This window comes from Plectrocnemia conspersa, unplaced genomic scaffold (genome assembly GCF_051122295.1).
Source record: "Plectrocnemia conspersa isolate PC_06_02 unplaced genomic scaffold, ASM5112229v1 ptg000004l, whole genome shotgun sequence".
Classification (NCBI taxonomy): domain Eukaryota; kingdom Metazoa; phylum Arthropoda; class Insecta; order Trichoptera; family Polycentropodidae; genus Plectrocnemia; species Plectrocnemia conspersa.
Window position 1 is genome coordinate 1,163,980 of NW_028277168.1, and position 10,722 is coordinate 1,174,701.

Here is a 10,722-nt window from a genome sequence, read left to right on the forward strand (position 1 = left end):
TATGTTCACTGCGAACAGTGTTAAATCATCTCAAAAAACAACGCTCTATGTTTGGTACAGTATGGTAGGTGTAATATTCTGTGACTTTTTGAAGGAAAGCCCATGATCATGTGATGATTCTACAGCATATTATATTGCTGATTTCACAAGAAATGGCAGGATGTGCATCATCATCCATCATATTCCATTGACATTGCTCATTTGAATTTTATTTTTTTCTCTTGCTTTCAAACGATATTTACGGCATTACATTTATCCATAACTGACTAAAAACCCGGTTTGTGTCCAAAGGGCAATGGTTTTATTGGTGTAGTATTAAATACAATGACAGAAAATTATTGAAAATGAATCAAAATAGTTTATTTGTATACCTATATAATTTACACATCAATAAAACCTAATATTTTAGAAAAAGAAACACGAAGGAAAATAAATGAAAAAAGTGTATCTAAAGGTGTACAGCAAGGGGCAAAATTTCGACCATTATTATTTATAATAAATATATATGTTACAGGGAATCTGAATTCCCCAGTGAAAGTGTACTTTTACTAGTAGAAGTATACTATTTCCAACTTAGTTGGTTAAAGCATATCACACAATAGAATTATAAATTCACTGCTCCAGATCAGTGAATCTATATTTTGTGAACCTATGTGCGCAAACAAATGATCAAATGGGGCAAAAGTATTTTTTAATATTTCCATTTCATTAAGATTCGCAGTAGCTCAATAAATGACGAGCATTATTCTGGCCAAATTCAAGGGAGTCCCCGTTTAGAATAAAAATCAGTAAAATCATACCGTCACAGTGGAAACGCTCCCTTATCTAGCGTGCATATTAAGACTTTTAAAATATTAGGACTTACAATATGTGAGAATGGAATGAAGCATATCTAAACCGAATTTTGACCAATAGAAGAGCGCAAAAAACAAGTATTCCATCTCAGAAATCAAAGCTCCACATCAAAAGCAATAAAACCGACCCGTTGCAGTGGGAACGCTCATAACTGACACGATTTTATTGCTTTTGACGTGAATTTTTGACTTCTGAGAAGTGATAATTGTTTTTGCGCCCTCCTACTGACCAAAATTCTGTTTAAATATACTTTGGCCAATACTCTCATATCAAAAGTCAGTAGTAATATCGATAAGGATAGCTATAATATTTTTAAAACATAGCGTACTCAGTACTTGGATGCTAACAGTTAAATTATATTTTCGTTAGTAAAAATACATATCTACGGGAGAAAATGTATTTGGACTTCACTAATGAAAAATAAGCATTCACTGTAAAATGTATACATCGCATGTAAATAAATAATGATAAGTATGTAAATGTATATATTACTACATATGGAAAAATTGAAATCATATAATTTTACTGGCACTTATCAGATAAATTACATTTTCAATGGTAAAAATAGATATCTACCACTAAAAATGTATTCCAATATAATTTCACTGAAACAACACATCGGTGGAATCTACTGATTAATAACTTAAGTGATTCGAATCACAAAAATATAAAAGGACTTAGTGATACTACATTGTCAGCAAGAGCAGATGCAGTTTCTGCCTTGCGCTTTAACTACAAAACAATTAAATCCGTTCTTCTTAAAATCAGTAGACATAAATAAAAAAGCAGTAACAAAAGTGCGAGCAAAAAAACATGTCATGGTCTTCACCGAACAGTTTTATTAATACAAAGTTGCTATTTCTACTTTTATATTAACGTGCACACGCAAAAAAAGCTATAATACAATATAAAAATATCTGTTTTAATTAAAAAGGTTTTGAATATTTGTATATAAATAGAAATTTGTATCGCCTTGGATCCCTTGCGAAGTAAATCCACCACTGTGTGAGAACCTATTTATACCATAACATAAATTGTTTAAATATTTAAGTGATTTTTAGCCTTGAATTATATAAAATAACCATATGCAGTCAAATGGTTAAATAACAATTGCAGATCAACATCAAAAAGACGTCTTTCTGAGTTATAAAATTATTCAACCTAACACTGCAAACGAACACTAATCTTGAAGGAAATTTCTTAACAATTCCGACAAACATGAAACAAGTGAAATGTGTGAATTAATTGCAAATTTGAAGGGCAATGAAAATAAAGATCTGCAGTTTAAATTACAAGTGAAGAAGAAACTACAAATCGTTATGGGGTTTTTTTATTATTCGTTGGGATTCATTAGCTGGGATCATAAATAAGATTATTAAATCTTTTATATACATTTTACTCGTATGTTTAGGATGATAATAAATAAATGCGACTCACCTTGTCGCTTTCCATCGCGAGCGCTTCGTATACGTATCGTACGCTCAAGTGCTCCCCAATTCCAAACGGACGCATAAATCGTTCATGGTACAGTTCCACATTTTTCGTCGGTTCTTGAAGCATATTAAAAACTGCAATGCCATCTGAAATCAAAATAGATTATAATTAATTCATCGAGTGTGCGATGAGAACAATGAATCGCTGAGATGAGTGGCAATCGAGTCTATATTCGAGTCGATACGTTTGTAAACAAACATGAAAATGGCGTCGGAAAACCGCGATGAAAATGTCAAATCAGCGAGGGGGGCGAAGGCCGACTCACCTGCGGGAGGCGGCGCCCCCGCCACTCCCCGTCCACTGCGCCGCTTCGCAGTGAATCTGACGGCGCTCGCACAAATTTGACACAACACGTCCTTTTTAAATTTCAACAACTGCGGCCATAACGCCAACTTTTTTTAAACGCCTCGCAATTACAATAACACAAAATTCGGCCATTCAATTTTCATATCACTTTTAACGTCGAAGCTAAATTATAACACGTAACTAAAATTTACAAATTTAGCTAAGATATTCAACTTTGAATCTAATATTCAATTCATTAGATATTCTTTCCTGTTATCGATAGTGATAAGTAAAATTGAGAATTTTGTATGGGATGAAAAAATGCGAAAAGACGGAACTTTGGGAATCTATAGGTAAAAGTCTGTCTTTTTTTTAATGTATTGTATTGATTTATTTTAAATTTCATCTTTTTTTAATATCATTAAAAAAAGGTTAGGTTGTTTGGTTTGACAGTAAAAGTCGGCGCGAGCGGCAGCGATGCGCCTAGTAAGAGACGAGTGAATGCTAGAAAGAGACACTACACTCGGCTTTCGGTCGGTATTCGCACGCATACAGCTACACTTGGTTTTAGTCATATGCTAGTCTAAATGTGCATCCGGGAGCCCACCTCGTTGGGGGCTAATACCAATGAGGCTGTGCGGGTGTTAACGCTCGCTCTGGCTCTAGCATGATGCTGGAACTTAAACTGACGCCCAGTAGTAGTCTGGCATCTGATTATATTAGTTGGGGCTTGCAACTAATGCTCGCATGAGCGCAGGCAGTAAATGCCGGAAAGCTTTGCACATTACCAACTTCTTTTAGTCACATTACCAACACATAAATACAAATATTCTTATATATTTTAATAAATCACCATTCGTTCGCCAAATAACAAAAGAACATTTGGCTACATAAATACGTTTTAAAATTTAAACAGGTTTTTTTATGATTGAATGAAATCTTAAAAAGACACCACCAGTCATGTAAGGGGCCGATAGCAGTGTGGGCTTCTTACTTCTTCTTTCAATATGGTCCTGCTTCTTATGCTTCTTTTAATATGAACCTTTTATGTGACTATGAACATCTAAACACTGCGTGATAAGCGTCGTAGACGACTTCCCCACAGTGCTGATATGCAGTTGTTTCCTCCTTTCCTATTCTATATAGATAGCTTTTGAAACAGCCGTGTCCTTTGAGTATTTAGTTCAGATGATTATTGGTCTCGCCATTATTCCCTCTGGCACTAGGGATTAAAAGATTTTCCATTTGAGATTGGTCAAACATATGATCTTGTAGATCTTGAAAATTACCTATGCCCATGAAAGATTTTAATACCATATTGACAATTTGTATTTTATCTAATTTTGGCACCGAATTAACTATAGTTAAACTTATACGTTTTATGTAAATTTCGGTTTTTAAACAAATACGGACGACATCTACTGATGGATTTAGACCTCCCTTGTTTTTCACGTCAAATAATTTTAATATAATTATTTTTTAAGGTGGTAATAAATCCGGTATATAGTTGCTTTTAAGCTTTTATTTATTTTGAATTTACGTATATATGTATATATAAATAATAAAGATGAATTTGTATATTTTAAACATTGGTTATGTTCAGCCCTGTCAAACGTACACGCGAGACGTATCGAGTGACGCTTAAAACTTATTAGGTAAGACCATAGAGTAAAAAATACATAGAGGCGGCGACGCATATTAAAAAATCGTAGCGTATTCTTGATCGTCGACGGACAAAAATGACCTTATGGCGTTTAACAAACAAATTTGCAATTTACCTCCTTTGTAATTTCTTGATTTATATTTTCCTTTATTAATTTACTTTTATAACCAATTATTATTATATTATTACAGTAATTTTGTTATTTATTTCCGCATCACTGTTGAGGTAGAATAAATGGCTATAAAAGTATGTAAAATATTTTCGAGACATATTTTTCACAATTCTGGTTGTATAAGAAATCTAAACAAATATGTATAATATTAACAACTTTTATATGTATGTGCAAAAATATTTAATAATAAAATATTATTTTCGTCGTTTTTATTTAATTTGATAGTAAATTTAAATGCGAAGTATAGAATGCGCAGCTCTAGTTGACACGCAGAGAATCGGTACGCGATAATTGGGCGACGGACAAATGGGTGATTTTGGTCAATAGTGCGATGGTTAACTGGGCGACGGTTATTCGGGCGAAAGAAATGTAAAAAAATGCAAGCTTAGCTTTATTGTATATTAAATGAAAAACAATTTTATTTTAATATTAATAACTCATAATATAATTATATGTAATACCACGTAAATATGATATTTTCTCTATTGTACCTCAATACCTTTTTAAAAACTTCTTCGTAACGTCTACGTTTGCGCTGATGTTCATAACCTGCTATAATTCTCTCATAATCAACATCATAACTTTTTTGTATTTTTCTGAGACCATTGCTAAAAATATATAAATTTGGATGACTTGAACTGCTACCAAAGCTCAATTGCAGTTTCCGATGACATGCTTCGGTAAAATTATTGGTCCTATCGCTTCCGCTTAATGTTCTATGATAAACAGACCAAACGATGGAGGGAAAAATCGGTGGAGCCTAGTTCCATAGTTTCTTAGGCGACCTATATAAGCGCTCGTGAAGCGTTCTAAAATTGTTTCTAATTCATTGGATAAATGCTTCTCTAGTTCAGAAATATCATGTATAATATCTTGTTCTGGAACGAAAGCAAGTGAAGAAATAATTTTTGAATTTAAAGCGAATTGCACGTTAGAATTGTATCTGGTCAATAGATTACATGACTTGTTAGGAGATGTCCACTGTTTCGACTGCTTCTTGGCCTCTGGTGTTTTTTGTCCAAGGTTACGAAATGGCGTAAAAGGTCCTTCTTATTGCGATTGAACATGGCAAAACACTTTTTCGAAATGGCCAGACGATCGCGTTTGCTGTCGACAGAGAGCAAATGCGGCACCCGTCTGGCAGAGAGTTTTCGTATTTTCAAATAATTATGCAAAATGTTGAGTATCTGTTCAGTTAAGATACCCACGGTCTTAGTTATCTCGCGCTTTGTCACTTGTCGATTATCATTTCATGAATTTTATCGACCTCGTTTGAACGGCCTGAATAATTGACAAGTAAACATTTAAAGGTTAGTATTTATGAATAGCACCATTGTGGTGACACTGTTGGCGCCATATCTTGCCTAGGCTGACTATTTATCAACCGCTTCTCGTATGTATATATCTAAATATGTAATAAATCATCTAAATTAATACATTATTAATAGAGTCATGTTACTAAATAAAACGATAAAAATAAGATGATTTGCATTAGATATTTATTTTACATGAAGATACCGAACATGAAGCCATATTTTATGAAATTCGTCGAAAGCGCCGAGATAACCACTCGCACTATTATTTAGTATGCGTCGCCGTCTCTATATATTTCTTTACTCTATGTAAAGTATTAATTTGTGCTTACTGACTATATTCTATATATTGTTTATTACCAGAGTATTAATATTTTGGCTAGTAAAAAGTAATAAAAGTAATAAAAAAAGAGGACGGCGGTTTTAGGTGTCGCGCAGGGCCGCCAACCGACGACGTCGGCGTCGCTGCCCGTCTCCGTCGGCTCCGTCGTCGGTTTGAAAGTGACACTCGGCGGCGGCCGGCGCGCTCGCGGCGACCGAGTTGTCCGTTTCCGCGCTCGCTTCGAACGCGCGAGAGCGAGACGGAGAGTGCGCCGCGGCTCTGCGGCGAGCGAGAAAGGAGACGAGTGCGGAGCTCGCGACCGCTCGGAGGCGCGGCGAGCGTTATTTACCGGAGCTGCCGCGCGCGGCGTATGGCGGCGGCCGGGACCGCGGCCCGCTGACGAAAGGCTCGCGGCATGGGGGCGAACGGCGGGGGCGGAGCGCCCGCCGGCGGCGTCGCGCTGAAATGGCGCAAAGTGTGCTACCCGACGGGGCCGCAGCCGAGGCCGCGCCACGGCCACCGCGCCGTGGCCATCAAGGACCTGATGATCGTGTTCGGGGGCGGCAACGAGGGCATCGTGCACGAGCTGCACGTGTTCAACACGACCACGAACCAGTGGTTCGTGCCGGTGACGAAGGGCGAGGTGCCGCCCGGGTGCGCCGCCTACGGCTTCGTCGTCGACGGCACGCGCCTGCTGGTGTTCGGCGGCATGGTGGAGTACGGCAAGTACTCGGACGACCTGTACGAGCTGCAGGCGGCGCGGTGGGAGTGGCGGCGGCTGCGGCCGAGGCCCCCCGCGGCCGCGCCGCCGCCGTGCCCGCGGCTCGGCCACAGCTTCACGCTTCTGAACGGGCGCGTCTTCCTGTTCGGCGGGCTGGCCAACGAGAGCGACGACCCCAAGAACAACATCCCGCGCTACCTGAACGACCTGTACACGCTGGAGCTGACGCCGGACTCGCCCGCGACGGCGTGGGACCTGCCCGCGGCGGGAGGACAGGCGCCGCCGCCCAGGGAGTCGCACAGCGGCGTCGCCTACACGGACCGCACCACGGGCCGCTCCTCGCTCGTCGTCTACGGCGGCATGAGCGGCTCGCGGCTGGGCGACCTGTGGGTGCTGGACGCGGACGCGATGTCCTGGTCGCGACCGGAGCTCGGGGGACCCGCGCCGCTGCCCCGCTCGCTGCACACGGCCACCGTCATCGGACGCAACATGTACGTGTACGGCGGCTGGGTGCCGCTCGTTTCCGAGGACGGCAAGCCCGCGGCGCACGAGAAGGAGTGGAAGTGCACCAACACGCTGGCCTCGCTCGACCTGGACGCGATGCGCTGGGAGGAGGTGGCTCTGGCGCCGGACTACGAGGAGAGCGTGCCGAGAGCGCGCGCCGGCCACAGCGCCGTCGCCATACAGACGCGCCTGTACATCTGGTCGGGGCGCGACGGCTACCGCAAGACGTGGAACAACCAGATCTGCTGCAAGGACCTCTGGTATCTGGAGGTGAGTCCTCCGGGGCCGGCGGGGCGCGCTCAGCTCGTCCGTGCCGGGACGCACTCGCTCGAGATCGGCTGGGCGCCGCTCAACACCGTCACCGCGTACCTTCTGCAGGTGCAGCGGTGCGGACAAGTCCCGGCGAAAGCGTCGGAGGCGGCGACCCCGACTCCCGTCTCGGCGCCGATCGCGGCTACCGTCCCGCCGACGAAGCAACCGCCGAAACAGCTTCCCAAGGCGCAAATTCAAACCCCGGCGAAACCGGCTACCGCGCAGAGGATCGTGGCCGCGCTGCCGGCGACCGCCGTGGCGCAACTGCAGCTCGGACAGCAACAAGCGCCTCGCTTCGTGCAGGTGAAGACGGCCGGCGCCGGCGTGATGCCAGTGAAGCTGACGGCGCCGCTCAAACTTCAGGGCAAGCCCGGCGGAGCCGGCGTCCCCATCAAACTCTCGACCTCCACGCCCGTGAAGCTCGGCCCGCAGAACGTGCTCGTGAAGACGACAGCTCCGGCGGGAACGCAACCCAAGATCAATCAGCCCAACCCGGTGAGGCTCGGCACTCCGATCGGCGGCCCTCACAAGCCCGTCTACAAGATAGTGACGGCGGCCAACAAGACGCAGATGATCACGATGGACGGCCAGGGACAGCAGACAGTCGCGACGTCGGCCTCCGGCGGAGTCGCGCTGAGGCAAGCGGGCGCCGGCGGAATCCCTGTCATCATCAAAAAATCGGCGGGCGCCACCGGTCAAGCGACCGGACAGCCCCAGTACGTCGCCCTGGTTAAGACGTCCACCGGCATGACCGTCGCAATGCCCAAAGTGGCCGTCGTGAACAGAACGCAAGCCGGCACCGTCTCCGGCGTGCAGACGACGCACGCCGGTTCGCCCGGCGCCACCATCGTCAAACTCGTCTCGGGCTCCATGGGCAACAACAAGTTCATCACCTTACCCTCCAACATGCTCCAGCTCGGCAAACCGGGCGTCGGAGGCAAGCAGACCATCGTCATCGCCAAATCGGGGACGCAGCCGACTCAGACGAACCCGACGCAGCAGTGAAGCGCCACCGACGGAGATCGTATATTTTTGTACCGTCGTTTTACCGAACTGTTTCAATACGCATTATGTAATATAATTGACATTTATTCGAAACTTCCGAGTGTATATAAAATATCTCTATATATATATATATATATATATGAACATAACTGTTAGGGGTAGGAATATATGTTAAGGTTATCGTCGCTCCGTTTTATGTTATTATTTTCTTTTTGTTTATACAGACTTCTGTTATTAACTTCCGTCGTACTTTTTAAACGTTGTATTACGGAGATGTTGCGATCCGTTCGAAATCACTCGCTCGTCCGGTGCCAAATTTCCCCATCGCGAACGAGGTTATATTATATTTTAAAATCGCCGCTACTGTCGGTCCATGTTTTTTTATATATGACATAGTGTAAGTTTTATATGTTACGTTTTAATTTTAAGTCGACGAAAGGCGCCCGCGGTCGTTTCCGGATCATATTCTCGTATCTTCTGCGCGCGCTTCGCGTCCAACGTTCGCGTATAGATCGATCAACGTATGTCCTATTTTTCGTTAGTATTAAAAAGTACTATTTATTTAAAAAAATTCAATTTCGACTCTCGTCGGCCGCGCGTAAACAGAAAAATGTACAAAATGACAAATTGTGAAAAAGATTGACCTACTTATATAGAATCGAAATTCCATTATTGCGTATTCGGATCGAACGTTTCCGTCGCACTAAAAAAAAAACAAACACCGTGCGAAACGTCTTGTATATATAGATTTTATCGTAGTTTATTAATTATATATATCTATATATTTTATTAGGAAACTTAGATAAATTTCACTTTCAATAAGCTTCGTTTGTGTTGTTATAAGGTTTTCTTTTTCATGAAATAAATAGCTTTATTATAATTGTCCAGTTTTATTTTATCGCATCGTCGATCGTCCACCTTCTGATCAATAAAACCACACTCTACGGTGAAAACTTTATTAAGTAAAATAAAAATAACCTTAATTTTAAAATAAACAACGATAGATTATTTCCTTAAAAGTTATGTTACAATAAAATATTTAAATATATTGCGTATGCGTATAGTTTAAATTTGTCACGTAACGGCTACGTCGTAACCGTGTCGGAAATAAATTTGATAAAACTGACCGGTCGAAGTTCGCACAGCGTCACGAACGCCGACCGGTAGTATTTCCCTTCTGATTCTGCGTTCTTTCTTCTCGTTTAGCGTCGCATGCCAGATACGAATCTCGCCGGATATAATCAGTCTTTTAACGCGATCGAGCACGACCGCTCGTCTTTGGATTGGACGTTATCCGATGGTGTTTCGCATTGTAAAAAAATACGTCCATTCGGAATAAACACGACGATAAGCGTTTCAAATTTGTTCTACAAAAGTAGCGAGATTCTAAATATACATGTATAACAATAAATACTTTTTTTATATAATCGAGAATCCAACGGTAACGAGAACGTCGTTTGACACGTTTCGACGTAATCGAAATAGCAAAGCACCACTATTTAAACGTAATAATTATAATCCTACAGAAATGCGTTCTATATAAAAATAATCGTCCATTAAAAAATACTCTCATCTGAAAACATTCGGAGCTAGTGAATTTTGTAACGATTGGAATGTATCTTAACTATAGTTCGACGCGTGCGACTGACGAACGAACTGAAGAATTCATACGATCGAATCGTTTAACAATCTACATTATATTTATTTCTCATATATACGTACAACATTCGCTCTAATTTTTGACAAATATTATTTATAGGAACTTCTATATATATATATATATAGTCAATTATAACAGCAAAAAAGTGTATGCTCCAAACGAAACGGGCATAAAAATACTTATAAATATATAATAGAACGATTTGATAGTCCCGTTTCTGTAAAAAAAATACTATTTTGTTACAAAAATAATTTTCATGGTTTAAGCGGACGCAAAATAAACAACGCTCTGTATACATACATAAATATATCTCACGATGGCGAAATTATATTCGGTCGATCGAGACCGATCACTCGTTAACAGAAAGTAGTGCCATATAACTAACATCATATATACCTCGACTTACAATGTGATAT

At 41.6% G+C, this 10,722-nt stretch overlaps 2 protein-coding genes across 2 annotated transcripts in view; one reads left to right on the forward strand and one right to left on the reverse strand.

Annotated features, from left to right (window-relative positions):
* The window catches only part of crm (cramped chromatin regulator), a 59,352-nt gene extending 56,655 nt beyond the window's left edge, over nt 1-2,697 (reverse strand). Inside the window, exons 1-2 of the mRNA XM_088184671.1 lie at nt 2,615-2,697; nt 2,293-2,435 (exon numbers count right to left, since the gene is read on the reverse strand). Coding sequence (XP_088040797.1) covers nt 2,293-2,415 — 123 coding nt within the window. The 5' untranslated portion in view covers nt 2,416-2,435; nt 2,615-2,697. The remainder of the gene's footprint in view (nt 1-2,292; nt 2,436-2,614) is intronic.
* Nucleotides 2,698-6,213: 3,516 nt separating this feature from the next.
* LOC148235567 (host cell factor 1-like) lies at nt 6,214-9,526 on the forward strand. Its single transcript, XM_088184788.1, has one exon. It carries the CDS (start codon nt 6,520-6,522, stop codon nt 8,644-8,646), a length of 2,127 nt encoding a protein of 708 aa, XP_088040914.1. The 5' UTR covers nt 6,214-6,519; the 3' UTR covers nt 8,647-9,526.
* Nucleotides 9,527-10,722: the final 1,196 nt, after the last annotated feature.